Source organism: Sarcophilus harrisii, chromosome 3 (genome assembly GCF_902635505.1).
Source record: "Sarcophilus harrisii chromosome 3, mSarHar1.11, whole genome shotgun sequence".
Classification (NCBI taxonomy): Eukaryota; Metazoa; Chordata; class Mammalia; order Dasyuromorphia; family Dasyuridae; genus Sarcophilus; species Sarcophilus harrisii.
The window spans coordinates 532,233,781-532,257,649 of NC_045428.1; the positions used below are offsets into that span (position 1 = coordinate 532,233,781).

The following is a 23,869-nucleotide window of genomic DNA, read 5'->3' on the forward strand; positions in this document are numbered from 1 at the left end:
AAATTTTTTTTATTGGTTTTACCTACCAATGAACAATGGCGGTTTCTCCAATATTTAAATCTGACTCGAATGATATAAAAAGTGTTTTTGTGTTCCTGCTCATGCAGTTTGTGTTTGAGATTATTTTATGCATAATATGTATATCAATAAAACATCAGTTATTTTAAATGTTCTAAAGCAATATTGAAAAACAATTGGTGACGATATAATTTTTCTTTTATTCTCTTTAAGTTAAATATATCAGCATTACCTTTATCTGACATCATGATTATTACCCCTGCTTTTTTAAAAATATAATATATTTTGCTCCAGCCTTTTATTTTATCTCTATGGGTCTCATTTTTATTGTATTTCCTGCAAGCACCATATTGTTGAATTCAGATTTTTAATCCATTCTGCTATGCATTTCTATTTTATGAGTACATTCATCCTATTCACATTCTCTGTTATTATTAATTTGTTGTGTATTGCTCTCCATCTGATTTTTCTCCATTGTCATTCTCACTCTATTTAGCATATCCCTCATAGCTCATCTAATTTATTGTTACCTGCTACCTTGCCCTACTATTCCTTAATCTATCCCTCTAAGATTCCCCCTTATTTTCTGCCCCCCCCCATCGACTTTAATCTAGTTATCTTTCTAAAAGTTTTTCACTTGTTCCTTCTCCTAAAGCTTCTAAAATTTTATCCCTTACCCTATACCCTTACCTTCTTATTTCTATCTAAAATTAAAATGTTCTTCCAGGTTTATTTGTTGTTAGGTATTTAACACATTTCCCATGAGGGAAAGGTTTTAGCTTGCCAGCCCTCTATTCCAACTTCCATCATTTTCAGTTCTTCCTTTCATTTGTATGAAAATTACAACTTTTTTATCTCTATGTAATTTTATTCTTGTAGAATCACTGCATCATACGCATATTAACCTAAGCCTTTCTGTCAAATTACTCACTTAATGAGTCATAAGAATACTGAGAATATTTTCTCATATAAGAAGTCAACAATTTGACCTTTTTTGAGTCCCTTATAATTGATCTTTAATGTGTACTCTATATTTGTCTTGGATCTTATACATTGAATTTTTTTTAAAATTTCTGCTCTTTTTGCAACCAATACCTGAAAGTTTTTCAGTTCATTAAATGTTCTTTTTCTTTCTTTCTTTTTTTAATTAAAGATTTTTATTTCCAAAAGGTATGCATGAGGGGCAGCTAGGTGGCACAGTGGATAGAGCACCAGCCATTGAATTCAGGAAGACCTGAGTTCAAATTTGGCCTCAGACACTTAACACTTCCTAGCTGTGTGACACCGGACAAGTTACTTAACTCCAATTGCTCAACAAAAAACCATAACAAAACAAAACAAACAAACAAAAAAACATATGCATGGATAATTTTTCAACATTAATCCTTGCAAAACCTTGTGTTCTACTTCCCATCCCCCTTTCCTTTTACCCTCCCCCAGATGGCAAGTAATCCAATATATGTTAAACATGTTAGAAATACATGTTAAATCCAATATATGCATTCATAGTTATACAATGATCTTGCTGCACAAGAAAAATGAAATCAGAAAGGGAAAAATGGAAAAGAAAACAAAATGGAAACAACAACAAAAAGAATGATAATGTTAAGTTAAGTTCCCACAGTCCTCTCTCTGGGTGTAGATGGCTCTCTTCATCACAAGCTCATTGGAACTTAACTGAATCATCTGAAAAGAGCCCCGTCCGTCAGAATTGATCATTGTATAGTCCTGTTGTTGCCATGTACAATGATCTCCTGGTACTGCCCATTTCACTCAGCATCAGCTCGTTTATGTCTCTCCAGGCCTCTCTAAAATCATCCTGATGATGGTTTCTTATAGAAACATAATATTCCATAATATTCGTATACCAAAACTTATTCAGCCATTCTCCAACTGATGGGCATCCCCTTAGTTTCCAGTTTCTTGACATTACTAAAAGGGTGGTGAAAAATTATATGTTCTTTTTTTAAAAAAAATTAGTTTTATACTTAATTTGGCTGGATAAATTACTCTTACACATAACCCCAGTTCTTTTGCTTTATGAAATAGTGTTCCAAGACCTATGTTGTTTCAATATAGTAGTTGCTAGTTCGTGCACAATCCTGATTATAGCTCCACAGTATTTAAATTTTTTTTCTTGTTGCTTATAATATTTTTTCCTTAACGTAGGACCTTTGAAATATGGCTATGGTATTCTTATAAATTTTTTCCTGAAATCTCTTTCAAGTTGTAATTTTTTTGCTTTTTTTCCTATTTCTGCTTTATTGTCTTCTAAAACTTCAGGGCAATTTTCCTCAATAATTTCTTGTAATACTTTATCAAGTTTCTTTTTTAAATCGTATTACTCAGGTAGTCCAACTATTTTTATATCGTCTCTCTTTAATTTTAAATTTTAAATTAAATTAAATTTTAAATTTAATTAAAATTTTAAAAATTAAATTAAATTTTAATTTAAATTTTAAATTAAATTGTCTCTCATTAATTTTTCAGCTTAGTTTTTTTTTAATGAGATATTTCACCTTCTGTTCTATTTTTTATTTTATTTTATCTTTATTACTTCCTGGGGCCTAATTATGTTATTAGCTTCCCTTCCCCATTTCTAGTTTTGAAGGCATTATTTTCTTTGTTAAATTTTTAATTCTCTATTTCTAGTTGGTTGACTTTCTTTTCATAATTTTCTTAAGTTTCTTGAATTGCTTTTTTTTTTCACTTGTTCTGTCTTGATTTTTAAAGGAATTTTAAAGTTTTTTCAAGAATTCTTTTTGTGCTTCTGATCTATCATTTGATGTTTCTCACTGAAAAAGGAGTGACTGATGGACCTGGCCATCCTCAGCAATCAGATCAACCAATCAGTTCCGATGGAGCAGTAATGAACTGAACCAGCTATGCCCAGTGAAAGAATTCTGGGAGATGACTAAAAACCATTACATTGAATTCCCAATCCTTCTATTTTTGCCCACCTGCATTTTTGATTTCCTTCACAGGCTAATTGTACAATATTTCAGAGTCCGATTCTTTTTGTACAGTAAAATAACGGTTTGGTCATGTATACTTATTGTGTATCTAATTTATATATTAATATATTTAACATCTACTGGTCATCCTGCCATCTGGGGGAGGGGGTGGGGAGAAGGAGGGGAAAAAATTGGAACAAGAGGTTTGGCAATTGTTAATGCTGTAAAGTTACCCATACATATAACCTGTAAATAAAAGGCTATTAAAAAAAAAAAAAAAAGAAAGAAAGAAAGAAAAAGGAGTGGCTTTTTCAGCTCCACTATCTTCCTTCTCTATCGCTATAGTAGCTATCTTTGGTTTGGTTCTTTTCCCTTTGTTTACCTAATTTTTAAGTTTACTTAATTTTATTCTTAGCAGTTTTGGAGGGGTTATTTTTATATTCTATTTTAAACTTAAGTACAAAATAAGAAAAGAGGAAAAAAATTATCATGTACACAGCAGTACATAAAAGAGGATTCAATAGAAAGTTATAAATTTCCATTTCAAGAAAATTTATATAATTCTTCCTAGGTTTTCTTCTGTTCTCTGCTATGTTCTTTTTACTTTATTTTCCCCTCTCCCTTTACTAACCATGACCCTCCCAAAGAAAGTAATAATTAGGCATAGAAATAAATAAATAAATATAAATATATACCCATTCACATATTCATATTTGTACATATTACACAGCTATACACATATACACAACCACATATATAAATATATATATATATATAAAATGGAAAGATCATTCACTGTGTAAGGGAGAAAAATCTATTTCTAACATTTCTGCAAATATATATATATATACATTGATGTCTGTAAACAAACAAATGTATACACACATACTCATATCCATAAATGTAAGACCATACTGTATTTGTTGCCACTTGTCATGTATTTCTCTGGAGAAGGATAGCATCCTCTTTAATTAATCCTAATCTGTGATGACCAGGTTTAGCACCCATTTAAATCAACCAGAGTCAGAATAAGGGAAATTGCTTGATCTTTATTCTTTGCAGCAGTGAAGGGGAATGGCAATACAAAGTGAGAGCAATCACCACAGGAATCTGGACAGCAGTGCTCTGCCTCTCTCACTCTACCCACCAAATCCTCTGCAATCTCCTATACAACATATCAAACTTGCAGAGAGAGTGGGCAGGGCCATTCTTTCTCCAAGCATATATTAATAGAGTATTGTCGAATTGCTAATTAGCCTCAAATGCTTGGGACCTCAGTGCAAGGAGAGCTTCAAGAGCTTCAGCCCGTTACACTAAATCAATCAACTCAACATTTCCTAGATCACAGCAATATTGCAACCCAATCACATTCTATCTGAGAGATTATCAATAAAATGTTTTGCCCCCTACTTTTCTGCATTCCTTCTATTCTTGGCTACACAGGTTTTATTTATGTAATAACATATTAATTTAAAATAAAATTATCTATTTTATACTTCAATAAGACTCTCACTTTATCATGTGCCTGGCTTAAGGTCCAATATTACTTAATCTGTTTTCTTTACATCTTATTCCCTTTTGACGTTCCCCACCTTTCTTCTAATTGAACGTTGTTATTATGTTATTTCAAAATTTTCTCATTCAAAAATTATATTGATTTTATCTACACATGAATGATAAATATTTCCTAAATTATTTAGATCTAACTTTTGTATGAAGCATTTTATTTTTATTTTCATTTTTGGTAAATTACTAAATAATTACTTGTTACATATTTTTCTCCTTCCTATTTTTCTTCTCTATCCTTCTCACCTATTCCTATCCCTCCTCACTGCTCTGCTTTATTTCTGCTTGCTACTTAGTCTTCCTATTCCTCAAACTACCCACCTTTCCAAGAATCCTTCCCTTGTCTTCTCTCTTCCACTGCCTTGCCCTCTTATTTCTAAATACAAAAACTTGTACACACTTGTATATGTATATGTTGTTGCCTTTTTAACCTCTTCCTGATGAGAGTAAGGAATAAGTACTACTCACTTTCCTGCTTCCTTTCTTATTTTGTATTTATTTTTCCTTTCTTTTTTGTGTCATTTGTATGTGTTATTTGTTCCTCTTTATCTCTCCCTACATAGTTTTATATTTTAAAAAAGTATTCATATCATACTCAGCCTGGCTAGTTTTATATTTTAAAAAAGTATTCATATCATACTCAGCCTGGCCCAAGCTTTTCTTTTATATTACCCAAATAAAAATGACAATGATAAAAGAACTAATAATATTTTCATATGTAAGAAGTAAATGATTTGACCTTATTAAGTCCCTTAATTAGTCTTTAGTGATTTCTTTATATTTCTCTAGATATTCTATGTTAAATTTTCCTTTAAGTTCTGCTGTTTTGTTGAAAATATCTGAAAAATTTTCAGTTCATTTAATTTCTTTTTTTAAAAATTCAGAATCATACTTAAATTTGCTTTGTAATTTACCCTTTTGATTGTAACCCCAGATCTTTTGCTCTATGAAATATAATTTTTCAAGACCCTTCCAGGTTTTTCTGAAATTCACAATTTCGCAATTAAATTATTGTTTAACAATTTTTGTAGCGTACATTCTAATACCACAGTTCCTCATTTTGTTCAGCCGTTCCACATTTTGTTCAGCCATTCTCCAATTGATGGGCATTCCCTCAATTTCCAATTCTTTACCACAACAAAAAAGAGTTACTATAAATAATTATGTATATGTGGGTCCTTTCCCCTTTTTATGGTCTCTTTGGGATACAGCACTAGTAGTGGGATTGTTGGATCAAAGAGAATGCAGAGTTTGGTTGCTCACTGGGTACAGTTCCAAATTGCTCTCCAGAATAATTGGATCAGTTCATAACTCCAACAGTGCAGCAGTATCCCAGTTTTCCTATATCCCCTCCAATATTTATCATTTTCCTTTTCTGTCATCTTAGCCAATATGATAGGTGTGAGGTGTACCTTAGAGACTACTTTCCATTTCTCCAGTCAATGGTGATTTTGAGCTCTTTTTCATATAACCAAAGATAGTTTAAATTTCATCATCTGTCTGTTCATATCTTTTGATATAACTTTATTGGGGAATGACTTGTATTCTCATAAACTTGTCTTAGTTCTCTATATATTTTAGAATTGAAACCTTTACCAGAAAAACTGTAAAAATTGTTTCCCTTTTTGCTTTCCTTCTGCTCTTGGTTGCATTGGAATTTTTTGTGCAAAACCTTTTTAATTTAATGCAATGAAAATTATCCATTTCATATTTCATAATGTTCTCTATTTGTTCTTTGGTCATAAATTCCTCCCTTCCCCAAAGATCTATTAGGTAATCTACCCCTTACACTCCTAATTTCCTTATAGTATAGTCCTTTATGTCTAAATCATACCCATGTTGATTATCTTGGTATGATATGGAATATATTGGTCTGTGTCTAGTCTCTGCCATAATATTTTCCACTTTTCCCAGCAATTTTTGTCAAATCGTGAGTTCTCATCCCAGAAGTTGAGGTCTTTGGGCTTATCAAACAGTAGATTTACTATGATCATTGATTATTGTATGTTGTGAACTTCATCTGTTCTTCTGATACAAACACTATTTCTTTCTTTTCTTCTTTTTCTTTTTTTTTTGGGCTGAGACAATTGGGGTTAAGTGACTGTGGTGTTTTCTTCTTTAATATAATATAGTGATTCATTCAAGTTTCTTGGGGAGGTTTTCTGGAGGCAGCCTTAGTTTCAGCTCAGAGTAATGATCACTCCAAATGCAGCCAGGTGTTAAAAGTTCAAATCTTTTATTGCTTCCTCCAAAATAGCCAGTTAGTTTTCTTGGTGACCTATCTCTGCTTGGTTCCAAGAGCTCCCTCCAAATGTCTCCAAATCCAAAGGTTTTGTCCTTCAGACTCCAGCCAGCACAAAGGTGGAAAATGGAATGAATCTGACTTGCCTCTGAGGGAGGACTTGTGGGCTTCCTCCCAGAGTGCTCCTCTCCGACTCCTGGCAATGTTCTGAACTAACTAACCTGAAACTAAAAGCTTCCTTATATATGATCTCCCAAAGGTTGACTCCTCCTCTGAGGGAGGGATTAAGAGAGGTGTGAATTCACAAAGTTAACTTTGTCTCCTCCTCTGAGGGAGGGATTAAGAGAGGTGTGAATTCACAAAGTTAACTTTGTGAATCTCCCATACTTGTGAACTCCAATGAGCACTTAAATACATTAGTGAGTTAGAGAATTTGTTAAGTACCATGCTAAATTAGGCAATTGACTTATCACTTTGTAAGGATTTGCTCTAAGGTATGAACCAACAAGCATTATATCAATTCCATTGAGTTAACACTAGGATTCTAACAAGTGACTTGCCCAGGGTCACAAAGCCAGGAAGAGTTAAAGTATCTCAAGCTAGATTTGAACTCAGATCTTCCTGACTTCAGGGCTGGTTCTCAATCCACTGCACCACCTAGCTGCCCCCACTAACACTATTTCTTAGCCAGTACCAAGTGGTTTTGAGGACTGTTATTTTATAATATAGTTTTAGATCTTGTGTGACTAAACCTCATTCTTTGCTTTTTTTTTTTTTTTCTACTTCACTAATACTGCTTTTCAGGGATTTGATTTCTTTATCCACTCTACCTTTAAATGAGTGGGATGACTTATCCAGACTCTCTTGCCAAGCTTCCCTTTCCTTTCCCCATTTTTCTTCTAGCTCTCTTGTGAGAGCCTTTTTAATTTCTTCTGTGAGAATCTTGTGTGTTGAGGACCAGATCATATCCCCTTTTGGGGATTTATCTGGAGACAGTCTGTTTTTAGTCTCTCAGGGTTTAAAGTCTGCTCTCTATCCATATAAAAGCTGTCAATAGTTAGAGTTTGCTTTAATTTTTTGCTGATTTTGTCAAAGAAGAATCAAAGAAAACAAACTAGCAAAAAAACAAATGCAGTCTTCTTTTTGGGGGGGAAGGGAGGGGCTGGATGGAATTATTGAGCTTCCTTTACAGACTGCGGGGGCAGAGTGAGGCACTAGCAGGACAGCAATGGCTGTGCTGCGTCTGCGCTCTGAGAGCCTGCTGAGTCACTCCAGGTGGGTGTGTCTAGGTCCTAGCTTTTTGGGGTTATAGTCTTTATCCCTTGTGTTTACAGCTTCTCTGCTGGTCTACTGGCTTGCTGCCAGGGCACAGTATCCACAGTGTGTTAAAGATCTCCCTCCAGAAACAGCTGAGATCACACCCACACCTTCCTTCTGATTCTGGTTGAGTTGGTTTCAGCTTATATCCTCTCTAATCAAAGATGTGAATCTTGTAGAACTATAGTAAGTACTAAGTACATGTACTGAACTAGAGAACTTTTAAGCACCATGCTAAATTAGATAACCATTGTCTCTATCAATTCCACTGACTTAGTACCTTGTAAGAGTTCTAGCCCATAACAGTATTCTTAAATTTTTTTCTCCCCAAACTGTTTTCCAAATCAGTTGTTTTTCTGATGAAATCTTTCACAATATCTTCTTTTTTAAAATTTTTTTTATTTTGTTTTGTTTTTTCTTTATCTTATGATATCATTAGCTTCCTTTTGTGCAATTCTAGAGAGTGATTTTCTTCCATAAGTTTTTGGCTCTCTATTGAAAGGTGGTTGACTTTCTTTTCCTAATTTTCTTGATTTTCTTGGCTTGCTCTTATTTTTCCCCCTAATTTTTCCTTGATCTCTGTTACTTGATTTTAAAATTCCTTTTAAAATTCTTCCAAGAAATCTTTTTGAGGTTGTGATTATTTGACATTTCTCATGGAAAAAGGAGGTCCACTGTTGTAAATGTTCTCTAGTTCAGTTTTCTTGGGGTCTCTGGCGTCAGCCTTTGTAGAAATCACCACAAGAGTAGATAGGGATTAAAGTCCACATTCTTTATTATCTTTTTGCCTGATGCTGGACAGCTTTCTGGAGAGCCTTTCAGTCTGGCGTTGGTCTTAGTGGGGGAAGTACAGGAGGTGAGGCCAGCCACCAGGAAGATTGAAGATCAAATTGAATTTCTCCCCTTGGTTCTGAGAGCTTAAGCTCCTTCCTCCAGTCCTTTGTCTTCTCTGCCTCTCCATGTGAGGGCTTTCTGAGTCCCAGCTTATATGCTCTACACTGAGTATAAACCAATCATAATATCAGTTGGAAACCATTATTTGTTGTAAGATTAAATCCATCTTACTGAACTGAACTTAGAGAACCATGCTAAAGTAGATAACCGTTGTCTCCTCAATCATATTTAATTAGTACCTTGTTTCAAGTTCAGAATTCTGGTCCATAACATCTCCTGCTTTCTTTTGTTTTAGAACATAGGGTGGTCACTCTCCCTGACTTTTCAAGGAGGTGAGAACCCCCCAAAAGAAGGTGATCACACCTTCCCTGACTCCTCAAAAAAAGGGGTGAAAACACCATAAAAGGAGATGATCACGCCCTCCCTGACATCTCAGGAAGAGAGATGAAAACACCAAAGGAAATGGGAAATCAAATCAGATTAGTGGGTTTTTGAAGGGTCTCACTTGAAATAGGTGTACATAAATCCATCAACATGGGAGGTATTACACATAATTACATAAATTACTTAATCACATAGTAACACAGACTAGTAATGATGTAACACGAACCAATATGAGGAATTATACATGTCTTTAAGTCCTAGAAATAGTCCAAAAGGAATCTATTGTCTATTACTTCATGTGTGTAGGGAATCCAATGATTCCTGCAAGTTTTGAAATCCTGTATCAGTCTCATCATGCCTCAGAGAATCCAATGATTCCTGCTGGTTATGAAATTCTGTAACAGTCTCATTATCAGCCATGCTCTTTCACTCTCAGATGTTTCTTAGGTCTTTGCCTTTGTTTCAAGGTTTTTCTCTTTTTTGGTCTATCTGTCATGGACAAGGCAAATACGGTTCATTGGCACCCATCTGATTCCTTCTGCATCTGTAGGAATACAAGTAAACCTTCTTCCCCAAGCAGTTAACCTATCTAGTCCCTTCCATTCACCACTTTCTGGGTCTCTCCTCATCACCTGGCAATTATAATGAAGCTGCTTGCACTTGCCTTTCTGTTGGGTTAAAAAGCCTGCATTCTCCCCAGTTGTAATCCCTTTCTCCCACCTAATTGCTTTTTGGCTGATTGATCATGTAAGAATCCTGAACTTCTAAAGACTCTCTGGGTGTAACCTCAGCTGCCATCATTCCCCACCTGTTTTTTCTTTGATATCTTGGAGCTGAGTCCAGCCTCTCATTTCCCTGGGTCAGTCTACATTCTGAGGCCCAGTGGAAGCCTCTGTTGCATTTTGGACATAGGGTTTTAGGTCTTCTCTCACCCTATCTTTTTGTTTCAATGTCTGTATTGAGTTTTCAGAAGCCCAACTTTACCACATTGCAAGCATCGACGAGTTCTGTGGACATCCCTTGCCAAGAGGGACCCTGTCTTCCCATATTTTGCTTCATAGCATGGGTATAATAAGCATTTGTGCCCACTATGGCACAGCGTCTTATGATCTCCTCTAAAGGAGCATTTTTGCATAGTCCCCATATAATTCTTCTACAAACTTCATTAGCATTTTCCTTAGCCAGTTGTCTGATCATTATTGCCGTAGTTGCATTTTCTCCATTCGTTCTTATGACAGCTGTTTGCAAACATCCCACAAATTTCTAGGTATACCAAAGGTATTTTTGTATTTAAGGCTTTTCATATCCCTTTTAGCACTGATCATTTACATTTTTAAAAATCTTTGCCAATTTTCTGGGTGTAAATTGAAGCTCAGTGTTGTTTCAATTTGCATTTCTCTTATTAGTGATTTGGAGCAATTGAATCAAACAAAATTATTGTTTCTTTTGTTTTCTTCGGAAAACAGCTTGTTTTTATACTTGAACAATTAGGGGAAAGGCTTGCAGTTTTCTAGCAGTCCCCTAACTATCATAGATTAGTAGTGCATGGCTCTGATCCCACTGGTAATGTGAATTCTTGGTGAAATCCCCCTCTGCCAATGCAGATCACCTGCTCTATAACTAATAGTCTTAGGCAGGGTTTTGATAAATTGGCTATCAGACATTTATCAGAGCTGGCACAAATAGCTTTTCCCCAGGTGACAGCTTCTTTTTTCTTTTCTAGTTGCTGCCAATTTTTTACGTAAAAAGCACAGTTTAATTTATATTGAATGTTAAATATCTTTTTCATCATATTATCTACAAATACTTCAATACATTGGAATATGGTTTATCCAAACGTAATGTAATAAAGGGCAGAGGCACCTGCCAGTCTTTACATTATCTTGGTTTTCAGTTCTGTTTCCCATAATTTGATGCTTTCCAATCTAAAGGTCTTTTTCCTTGGACCTTATTGATCCTATTTCTTATGCTCTCTTGGCCACATTTTAGTATAGGCTCTCTTCACCTCTTATCTGGATTGTTGCAACAGACTCTTCATTGCTCTCTCTGCTTTTAGTCCCTCTCCAGTCTGCCACACGTTTGCCAAAGTGTCACCCCTACAACATAGATTAATACTGGAAAACCCCATACTTGTTATTATAGCAAAAGTTTTTCTGCCCTCCTACCCTTTCATTCTTTGTGTCCGGTTTTGTCACTTTGCATCTTTTAACCACGGGTAGAAGTCAGAATTTGTGACTTCCTCTTCAGATCCTGCATCATCTTTGTTTTCTGTTTGAAGCACTTTCTCCCTCCCTCCAAGGAACTGTTCATTTTTTCTCCTTTACCCTGTGAAGTAGCAAGGCCTTCTCCAAGTACTTTGCCTCCTCCACTAGAAACACAGTCAGTCTACATCTTACTCTGTAGCTAACTCTTGGCTTTTGTAGATATACTTTCTATCTCATTGGAAATTTCACCCCTGCTCTCCATGTTTCCTGGAACTGAGATCTTCAGTTCTCTTGTCATTTTATAGTTAACTTATATAGAGCATTCATTTGCCAGGGCAAACTGTATAGTATGTATGCCTCTTTTGAATATGGAAGACTAAATTTCTTGGACTTGAGTAATCGTTTAACTTTCAGGAGTCGTTCTTGCTCTTTTCTGGGTTTTACTCAACTTTTTTTTGACATTCAGTGAAGTCTTAGGATTTATTTGTGTTGCTGTCTTATATGCTAATCTGTCACTTGCAGTTTCTTTCCAAAGTTTTAGTGCAATGAAAGCTACCTTCAATTGTTCTTGGTTTGTAGTTTGAGTGTGTGAGAGAGAAAGTTTTATGTATAATTGGATTTTCAGGCACCACCCACTTCTTACCCTGTTGTCTAGACTTCAAACACTTCCTATAAACATCTAGTCTCATCAGTTGTGAATGTATAATTCACACAGTGCTTCTTTAGTCAAATGAAAAAACTCTTGAATATTATTAGATAAAAAGTTAATTCTGGAGTTAATTCTGGATATTTTCTTTCAGTCTTATTAATTAATTGTTACCTAATCATAAGAGACCTTCTTATTTATTTTTCCTCAGCATATCATATGTTTGATAAAGTATAACCCAAGAAATATAATTGGAATGGAAGAGAGGGAGCAGTAGCTGTGGGAAAAATGCATTTTGTCATTTATAATTTACTATTTTTAAGTTTTGGCTTTACAACACATACATTTCCCAAAATAACTCTATAATTCCCATTCCCTTCTCACAATCATGTCATTTTATTAATTTTAATTTTGTTTTCTATCTTTAATGAACACCAAAAAAGAAAATGTTTTCATGTACAAAATAAAACAAAAATTATTTATAAAATTTCAAATTCTTATATTTTCAAGAGTCTGCAGTAAATTCAACATGTTATTTTAAAATTGTCTTATATATGTTTTTCTCTGCACTTTCTTTTCTTCCTTTCTCTACATTAAAAAAATGCTTCAATGACCTTTATTTTTGTCTTTGATATCCTTGTTCTAGCAGTTTATTCATAGGCCAGAGGGTATAGATATTTTAATCATTTGTTAACATAATTCCAAATTGGCTTTCCATAACAGTCATAACAATTCCCTTAATAGAGAATTGGTGGGCCTGCCTTTCCACAGTTCCCCAGCATTGAATTTTCATCTCTCTTGTCATTTTTTGCTAATTTGCATCAAGATTGTTTTACTCTGCATTTCTCTTATTAGTAGTGATCTGTATCAGTCTTTTCTTATGGTTATTAAAGGTTTACAATTTCTATTTTGAGAGCTTTTTGTTCATCTCCTTTTATTACTTATTCATTGATCAATGGCTTAAATTATATAATTCTGTCACTTCCATATATATATATATCTTGGATAAATAACAAAACATTTCCCTGATATTTTTTCCTTATTATACAATTAATTTTCATGCAAAACTTTTCAATTTCATGTAATGAAGAGTTATTTTGTCTTTTGGTACTGTCACTAATCTCCCCTATTTATGTTTGTTTGAGGTTCATGATCTGATTCTCTCCTTGGAGAAGTGAAGGAGGCAGGCAAGCTGCCACTGTGGCAGGCACAAAAAGGAATGAATACAAGACTGCTCTGAACCTTGGTTCAAACAGGACATAAAGGAAGAGGAAACTTTTAATAGAGAAACAGTACACAATGTAACAGGCGCTGTTATCACATTAATCACAGACAGACAAACATGTAGCATACATTGTCACCTATTCAAAAAACATCAGCTCCTGGTTCTTCAAGCTGGGGGAGTCCCCAAATCATGCAGCTGGTCAGAATGAAGCCCAAAGGGAAAAACAAATCTCAATTAAGGTGTTTTGTTCCTGTGTGAAGGCTTGGAGGATTTATATAGGCCCTGTACCAAGTTTATTATATGACATGATCCCCTGGACAGAACAGCTTCCCAGATATGGAGGGCTTCCACCAAAGGGAGAAGTTCACTCATTCCTTTAAGCCAGCTAGTTTCAGTAAGGTTTCTGGTGGTAAAACACCTACCAAGGCTCAGAGGAAATTCTTAAGTCAAGCACAAGGAAAAGTGTCCAGCTTTTCCTGTGTCTCCCAATGTCTTATCAAATAATTGCAGTTTCTCAGTACAAGTAGTTCTCAGTACAAGGTTATACAGAGGGACTTGGTTAACATTCATTGAGGTTCCTTATAATTACAGAAAATACTCCAAGAACATGGTCAAGACTTAACTGAGATTTCCTACACATGTCTAAACAGAATTGGTTAACTTTTCAGCAAAACCCTCATCTCTTCCTCGCTTCCCTATGGTTTTTGGGTTACTCAGGTTTGCAACTTCATTGTTCCCCTTCATTTTTCATTTTCTTTCTCTCTTTCAATTATATATACATACATATGTATATATATATATATATATATATATATATATATATATACATATAGTTTTCTTACCTCTGTACATACAATGACCCTTCTAGTTAAGAGCCTCATAACCTTTACTTCCCCTATTGCAGTAGTCTACTAATTAGTTTCTATATTTCAGATCTTTCCTCTCTCTAATCCATCCTCCTCACAATGGCCCCAGGGATGTGCTTAAGCACCAATCTGACTGTGCCATTCCTGTATCCTGTTTATTCTAGTTGCTCCCTGTTACCTCCATAGCAAATATGAAATCCTTTGGTATTTAAAGCCCTTTACAATCTCTGTTACACTTACCTCTCCAACCTTCTGAACTTTATTTTCCCCCCATTTTCTATGGTCCAGCCAGAATGGTGTTTCTGTTGTTCACATCCTGCAGTCCATCTCCTGTCTCTGTGCCTTAACATTGGCTTACTGTAATGTTCTTCTCTAAAATATAATGTTTTTGGGGAGCAGATTTCTTAGGGGCTTCTGGAAGCAGCCTTCATTTCAGTTCAGGATAACCACCCCAAATGCAGCCAGCAGCTAAAGTCCAAATCCTTTATTGTTTCCTTCAAAGTCTTTCCTCCTTCACTTGGGGCCTGGCTAGTTTTCTAGACACCTTCTGTAGTCTTGGTTCTGACAGCTTAAGCTGCCTTCTCTGGCTTGTGAATGTCCTGGACTGAATCCTGGCTTCTGAATCTCCCAGAGTCAATCGTGGTTGAGGCTCGTGGCTTATATATACTCTCTTAAAGGTGTGAATCTTGTGGAATTATAGCAAGTATTAAGTACATGTAAATTACAGAATCATTTTCTCATCAATTCCACTGACTTGGCATCTTGTAAGAATCCTAACAGTTTACCATGACTGCAGAGACTGGAACTCTGAAAAGATGTACTGGAATCCAGAACAGCAGAGTACTTAAGGCTAAGTACCTACTCCATGCGATGTAATGGTTCTATAAACATACTTAGATGATGTGGTGATGTGATGGCTCTCCTCACCATTGGTACCTGCTGAATGTGTTGTGGTGAGGTCATCCTAGGGACGGATTGGAGGGCTGAGGGAGGAGGACAGATTCTCTCTGCTGTAGCAGGCTGAGCAGGGAAGACTTCAGGCTCCAGACTTCAGAGTCCAGGATCCATCTTTGAGGGGCCACATGGCAGCTTGCCTGCCTCCTTCATTTCTCCTTTTAAGGACCAAGGACTTTGGCTCATCCTGACTCTGACTGGTCCTGAGGCCCTCCAGAGACCTAGCCTAGACATCACACCATTATGCCTAGAATTGCATCCCCTTTAACTCCTTTCTTTAAGGATATTAGTGTCCTTTAAGATTCGTTTTCACTTCCTTCATTATGAAACCTTTCCTAATTTCTGAGCTTTTAGAGCCCTCCTCACAGAAATTCACTTTTATCTATTTTGTCTCTATCTATCTATATATCATCTCCCCTGATAGGAGGAAAACTATCTGAAGGCAGGGAATATTCCACTTGTATCTTTGTATCTCTAGTAACTAGTGTTCTGACTATTATTAGTCAGGGATTATTAATAGGTACTTAACTCTAATAGCAATATATTCTAATAATTAATAGTAATATATTCTTAATGACTCTAATAGAAATATATTCTAATAAGAGGAAATTAAGCAGTATTGAAAGAGATTTAGAGAGGAGATAATTAGGAATAATTGGTCAATTCAAAAATATCTTGAGCACTGTTAGCTAGAAATAAGAGCTAACATTTATCACTGATCTTTTCCTTTTATTGTGTTCTTTAAAATACTTAATCAGAATTGCCTTCATTATTAATCTTTTCATTTTTGAGTGTTTTAGAAAATGAATGCTAAAAAAGCAAATAAGAGTGAAGGGAATGGGTAGTGATTTTGGAAGAGTACATATAATTTCTGTTTAATTTTTTGTTTGTTTTTATGTCACCTACATTTCCCACTATTTCTCTTCCTCTTCTGCATTGCAGAAAGCTCTCCTTTTTAATACAAAATTTTAAGAGAAAAACTTTTGAAAGCAAAACTGACATATCAACCAAGCCTAATATCATATATATATATATATATATATATATATATATATATAATTCCTTAACCCAAAAATATGGAATCTTCAAAGTGAAGGATTTTATATGGATGGTAAAGTGCTCTAGATATTCTTCTTTATGGAGACCGGTTGTTTCAATTGTATCAAATAACAGAACATTACAGGGCATCTTTAACCACTCAAAGGAGTTTGATTTAACTATCCACATAGAAAAAACTAAATGAATAAAAAATTCTGTTGACAAGAATTATGGCTTTCATTTGAATAGAAAACCTATGGCACTCATCCAGTTTGTGTGTATCTTGGACAAACAGTGCACATGGACATTCAGTTGGGGCTCCTAATTGAACAGGAGGAGGTAAATGAACTGGATAGCCTTCAGGATATTTCAGTCTTTGTTGACTCAAAGATTTTCATGGACACAAAGACACATCTTTTCTACACCCCCATTGTATAGGTATTACTGTATAATAGTAAGAAGTAGAATATGCAGTCTCCAAAGAATTAAGAATGAATATCATACAAATGGTAGTGCAGGAGCTTATTATGGTTATATATGTTTATGTTTTGCAAAACATTACCAATGAGAAACTTTGAAGAATAGGAATAAAGGATGTGTCATCAAGAAGTTTTATGATAGGAAGAAAAAATGAACTGGCTTTGTGATCAATTTGATGAAAGGATAGTTTGAGTGTCATCATCCAGGGCCATCTCCAGTCTTCCTGATCTATATCAGGCCTCTAGACTCAGGTGGCTCTGGAGGGGACAGTGAAGCAGGTGACCTTGTACAGCCCTCCTGCACTTAAATCTAACTTACCTGCATGTCATGGCATCAGCTCCCTGATGTTCTGGTCATCTTCAAGAACAAAGGACAAACAATAACAACAGCTCAAGTACTTTAGTGATTCCCTGGCAATCCCAGAAAGTGAGGAAGTCCTCCAACTTGTTGGGTGGATCCTCTGGGGTCAGTGTATGAGAAACAAAGAAAGAGGCCAAAGGATGGATAAGTATTAATGGGGTTTAATCTGCATCATAAAAAGGACCTCCAAAATACATGAAATCACAAATTCTTTTGTACATTTGAGAGTCTTTTTATCTTAAAAATTGTTTTCTGTCAATATATTCCCGAAACAAAATGTTTTCTTCCTCAGTGACAGTGAGAAGTAATGCCTTTGGAGTCTAATATCAATAGGCTTTTGTTTTGCTACATAAGAAAGTGGAAAGAGGTATTAAAAATAAAATGTAAAGACTAAAAAACCTTTTCAAGAAATTTTCCTTTGGGCCTTAGTGCCTGGGCTTTACTTTGAAAGAAACATAAATCTCTAAAAGACAGCTAATTAATCAATACTTTTAATCACTGTAGATACAAAGAAAAGCAAAAAATTTGGTCTCTGCCATCAGAAAATTTACATCTTAATGGAAGAAGCAGTAAGCAAAAGACTACATGAAAGAAAAAATTAAAGCAGTTAAACTTAGAGGAAAAGTATTCGTTGATAAGGGTTGCAATGGATATTTGATCTGAATCTTGATGAAGTTAGTAGATGGAGGTAAAGAGGGATGGCATGGGAAGGAGTGAAAAAGCAGTCAGGAAATAGGATTTCAAGTATAGATAATAACAACAAGGCCATTATTACAGCATCATAGAGTATGAGAAAGGAATTAAAGTATGATAACATTGGAAAATTAGGAAGGATGAAAGGACAGGGCTAAGGATTGGGTTTTTTTTTTGGTTGTTTTTTTAAATTTATTTCATAACTTTTTATTTACAAGTTATATGCATGGGTAATTTTACAACATTAACAATTGCCAAACCTTTTGTTCCAGTTTTTTCCTTCTTTCCCCCCACCCCCTCCCCCAGATGGCAGGATGACCAGTAGATGTTAAATATATTAGAGTATAAATTAGATACACAATAAGTATACATGACCAAACTGTTATTTTGCTGTACAAAAAGAATCAGACTCTGAAATATTGTACAATTAGCCTGTGAAGGAAATCCAAGATGCAGGCAGGCAAAAATATAGGGATTGGGAATCCAATGTAATGGTTTTTAGTCATCTCCCAGAGTTCTTTTGCTGGGCGTAGCTGGTTCAGTTCATTCCTGCTCCATTGGAACTGATTTGGTTAATCTTATTGCTGAAGATGGCCACGTCCATCAGAATTGATCATCATATAGTATTGTTGTTGAGGTATATAAGGATCTCCTGGCCCTGCTTGTTTCACTCAGCATCAGTTCATGTAAATCTCTCCAGGCCTTTCTGAAATCATCCTGCTGGTCATTTCTTTCAGAACAATAATATTCCATAACATTCATATACCACAATTTACCCAACCATTCTCCAATTGATGGGCATCCACTCAGTTTCCAGTTTCTGGCCACTACAAACAGGGCTAGGGCTAAGGATTGTAAAGCAAAGGGAAAGATGGAATACTAAATAATAATAATCAGAAAATGGAATTTTAGAGTCCATGAACATGGCAGTGGAACCAACACTTTTGAGTGAAAAATCAAGGGTGTGATTGATTGTATACAGTAACAGAAATATTGTATAATGAAGAATTGTAAACGACTTGATGTTCTCGGCAATTCAGTGGTCCAGGACAATTAACAGGATTCACGATGAAAAGTACTGTCTCCAGAGAAAGAACTAATGTCTGAATATTACTTTTAACTTCGTTTCTTTCGAGTCTTCTTGCATACAAAGAATTATATGAAATGTTTTACATGATTGAACATATATAACATATCTCTCAGAATCCTTACTGTCTCACGGAGGAGAGAGGGAAGGACAGAATTCTAAACTCAAAACTTTTTTTCCCCCTCTGAGGCAATTAGAGTTAAGTAACTTGCCCAGGGTCACACAACCAGGAAATGTCAAGTGATTGAGTTCAGATTTGAACAGAGAGGGAGCTGCCGAGGATCCCACAGCAGGGCTTCCTTGGGGAGACACGGTCTTCTCCTCCTGATTCAGTCCGGAGGGGCCCAACACCTTCCAGGGGGACCAACACCTCCCAGGGGGCCCAACACCTCCCAGATGGGCCCAACACCTCCCAGAGGGCCCAACACCTCCCAGGGGGACCAACACCTCCCAGGGGGGCCCAACACCTCCCAGGAGGACCAACACCTCCCAGGGGGCCCAACACCTCCCAGGGGGCCCACGCTGATGCTGTCGGGGATATTTAACAGACACATTCACATGTAACACAGCCTGGACAATGTGAACCTGTCGTTTTCTGAGTTAATATTTGGCCGTCAGGGATTCATTCCTGTGTGAGTTAGATATCCCTGGTCAGCTCCACCTTGTACCAACCAGGCTCCTCTGCTACTTATAAGCTCCTTGGAAAGATAGGTTAATAAAGAGAGGAAGATTAAATGTATTTTTACAGTCATTTATTTCTCCCACTGCCTCCCCAGCAGGAGAACCATAAAAATAAAAGCAAAAAGTGAAACCTTCCCATTGCATGGCCTGCAGATCCTGGAATTCAGCTAATCTGTCCCTGGCCAGGAGGCCACTAGGTGGTGCCATGGACAGAACATGAGGCTTGGAGTCAGCAAGAGACCTGAGTTAGATGCTTATCAGCTGTGGGACCTAAGTCACTGAACCTCTATGTGCCTCAGTTTTCCCACCTGTAAAGTGGGGAGAGCAATAGCACCTACTTCACAGAGTTGCTTTGAGAATCAAATGAGATTATTTCTATATATAAAATGCCTAACACAGTGTCTGGCACATAGTAGGTGCTTAAAAATGGCTTCTTTCCTTCCATCCTTATTTCCCCTCCTGCTCTGTATCCTGATTATCCATCCTAGGTATGTCCTTTAGTTCTTAATGTCCTTTTTGAGACCAGCCCCTTCTCCTCTGCTGAGAGTACACAGTGAGGAACCAGTCCTGGTGTGACCAGGGCAGAGAGTAGGAGAACTAACCCCTCCCTCCTTTTGTATCCTGTGCTTCTCCCATGATCCCAAATTTCTCATTGGCCATTTTGCCTTGATTTCTCACACCACTGATTCATGGTGACTTGCACAACCAGAAGTTTTTCATAAGAACTCTTGTGCAGCCAGGGTTCCTGCCCTTCTCGTACTTAGGGGCTGGTTTTTCTTTAAAACCTGGTATAGGACCAACTGTCTGTCATGATTGTGAAGGGAGATTGTGGCCAGCCTGTGCTGGACCTGATTCTGATGATGTTCCTGCAGACCAGGTCTTCTCCTGACGGTCACTGAGCCAGTCATGAGGAGGGTTGGGAAGGACTAAGCTTAAAGCTATGTCAGATATAGCAGATATGTTGCTAAAAACTGTCCTATAGTAGCTTTTGTATACACACACCCTCACCCTCACACACTTTTATGTCATAGAAACTATAAAAGGGAACAAAGTGTGGGAGACAGAATGGATTTGACAGAGAACACAGGCATCAGGGCTATTAAAAAAACTCAGGTAAAGATACAACAAAATATTTATGTTTTCACAGCTTGTGGAAATGGCACTTAGGTGAAACCCTAGAAAAGACAATGACCAGCCCAAATTCAAGAAAATCTTTTCACATCACTTGGAACGATTATCATACGGCTACGAAAGAGCTCTTCAGCTGGGATGCTGAAGACGCACTAGTTCTGGATAACTTCAATCACTAGAGGCTTTTTAATGAGCCATTTTTCTTTGACCAGCATTAATTTTCTTATCCTTAATATGAGATGGTCTCTAAGGAAATCCTACTACCCAGACCATGGGCTGCCTGGAATTGGAAACTTCCTGCATTTCAGAGTCCTCCCTACTGTGATTAATATCTAAAAAGTCTCTTCTACTGATCTTTCCCTGTTTCGACAAAGAAGAAACACAAAGGACCACTCTTGCCACTGAAAAGTGGAGAAAATCCAACATCCATAGTCACAAGTTGCCTGAGATTGGAGGCCTCCACTGCAGGGACCTCTGGAGTATCATTCCTAAGGACCTTCCTGCCTTTGTTCTGATCTGTACAATATTCTGATCAATAGTTGCCCTTCTAGTCTTATTGCAGCAGATTCCTGCCTCCCACTCCCATTATTCCTGCCTTTCAGATTCATTCTGCTGAGTTGGATCCCTCTTCCTAGGAGAGACTTCATTTTCAGCCCCTCCCAGGATGCATCCTGGCCCTGCCCCATTCAGTTTCTGTCCATCTCTGCCCTTTCTTTATGCATCAGCCTCTGGAATCTGTTACCAAATTCTTTGTCTCAGATATTGTCCTTTCATGGTCTCCATTTTCCAGCCCTCACAGAAAATGGACTTTCTCCCTAAAGATATTTCATTCCCCAACTTCCTCTCCAGTGCTGGACGGTGCTTCTTTCCCACTCTGTAGCTCCCAGAGTTTCTGCTTTTCTGACCTTCCCTCAGAAGCCTCCCTCCTTGAGGGTCACCTCCCCCATCTAACCCACTGCCTTGTGGGGAGTCACCTGTAAATCCCTTGGAAAACCAAAGCAAGAGGAGGTCGAGACTATAAAAATGTTTAAAGATTAGAAAAAAGATACCTTATAGAGAGGGTATTAGCATTGGGGATGAACAGAAAAGGTTTTCTCCAGAAGATCATGGTTGAATCGAATCTTCAGTGAAGTCAGGGGATTCTCCAATAACTTCAGAAGATTTAAGGATCCTAACAAACACAATAACCAACCATTTCTCCAGAGAACTCATGATAAAACATACTATCTACTTTCTGTCAAAGAGGTAGTAGAATTAGGGAGTAGATTAAAATATATTTTTGGAAATTGTTTTGTTGACTGTGCGTATTTATTGCAGGGGTTTTGTTTTTGTCATTTAGTTGGTGGGGAGTTAGAGCAAGAGAAAACTGATTTTAATCTAAGAAAACTAATTTTTTTACATACAAATATAATACATTTCTGTTATATACTTTGTTTTATCTCCACCCCATGTACTTTAAGCATTTTGCAGTGGGTTCATGAGAGTGGGGCCAAGAGAAGTACTTAGGAAAAATATGAATTTATCTTTATGAACTTTATTTAGCCTCTTCAACTCTTCTTGGTCCTTTTCTGGGAGGAAGAGGGAAGGATTTCCATGACATAGTACAATAGAAAAAAGAAGACTTTATGTGTTTGCAAATCTATTATATACAAATTTCCCATTCCTTTTAAATGTATTATAAAATTATCTTGAAATTTTCTTTTTAAAAATTTTTTTCTTCTCTCCCTGCCCCCATCCTAGAAATGGCTAACATAAGACACAAATATGTTTTGGGGATCCATGTATGTATATACATCTATGTAAACATATGCTATTCTTATAATTCTATCAGTTCTTTATCTGGTTGAAGATGACATATTCCTTCATATGTCCTTTGTAGTTAATTTGGGAATTTGTAATAGTCAAAATGGCTCAGTCACTCAGAGATGTTCTTAAAGTGGTTGTTTTTGTTACTGTATAGAGTGTCCTTTTGGTTCTCCACATTTCATGCATCCTTATTTCATGGAAGTCTTTCTATGTTTTGCTAAAATCATTGAGCATATAATTTCTTATAACATAGAAGTATTCCATCATAGTCACATGTGACAAACTGTTCAGCTATTTCCCACATGATGGACCTTTCTGCAGTTTCCAGTTCTGTGGCACCATAAAGAACTGCTATCAATATTTTAGTACCTATGGATTCTTTTCCTTTTTCTTTAATCATCTTTTCTTCTAATTAAGAGAGTTAGTAGTGGTATTGCTGGTTCAAAGGATTTTCCTAGTTTTATAACGCTTTGGGCATAATTCCAGATTGTTCTTCAGAATGGTTGGATTACTGTGCAGTTATACCAACAGTGACTTCATGTCCCAAGTTTTCTACCTGCCCTCCAACACTCCTTGCTTTCCCCTTTATTCATTTCACCTAATATTATAAATTGAAAAAAATTAAAAGGAGGTTTAGGAGTCCCAGACATTACAGTATCTTATAAGGATGTAATTATGAAAATGGTCTCCAGAAAGTTATTTTTTGTCCTTCATACTGAAAGAGGATCATGACATCAGAGGTGATGCCATGACATACAAGTAAATTGGATTTAAGTGAGAGAGAGCTGTGTAAGATCAGTTGTCTCACTTTCCCTCCAGAGCCATCTGGGTCTAGTGGCAAGATACAGATCAAGATCACTAGAGATGGTCTTAAAAGAAATGAAAGATCTTGGCCTTTTGAAGATAAAGACTTCAGCAGGTCTGTTTATCTGACAAAAGCAATTGAGGCAAAGAATCTCCTCTTTCACTTAGTCCAAACCCCCAATCCACCCCCACCCCACCCCCCAAAAAATATAAACAAATAAAATAAATAAATCTGGGAGAAGATGATCCTCAGGTTTCTGGTCAAAGCAAAAAAACATTGATGTTTACATTCAATATGAGTTAATTAGGAACCACATAATCACCAAATGGGGCTTGGCCCTGGACCTATTTGTGGCCAATCAGTGAAGAATCAGATATCTTTTGGTTTAAGGCATGCTCCTTAAGAAACCTAGACAGTAAACTCTAAGATATTTTCAGAGAATTCAGATGTGCAAAAGAAATTTTAAAAAATGCTGTTAAGAGCATCTGTAGGTAAGGGTATGATACCCTAAAAGGTTA

At 36.4% G+C, this 23,869-nt stretch overlaps 1 protein-coding gene across 1 annotated transcript in view; it reads left to right on the forward strand.

The window, feature by feature from the left end:
- LOC100923605 (NACHT, LRR and PYD domains-containing protein 12-like) overlaps positions 1–19,473 on the forward strand; it is a 31,691-nt gene extending 12,218 nt beyond the window's left edge. The window contains 1 exon segment of the mRNA XM_031961467.1: positions 19,262–19,473. Within this exon segment, the coding sequence (XP_031817327.1) occupies positions 19,262–19,473 (212 nt within the window).
- The last annotated feature ends 4,396 nt before the right edge of the window (positions 19,474–23,869 follow it).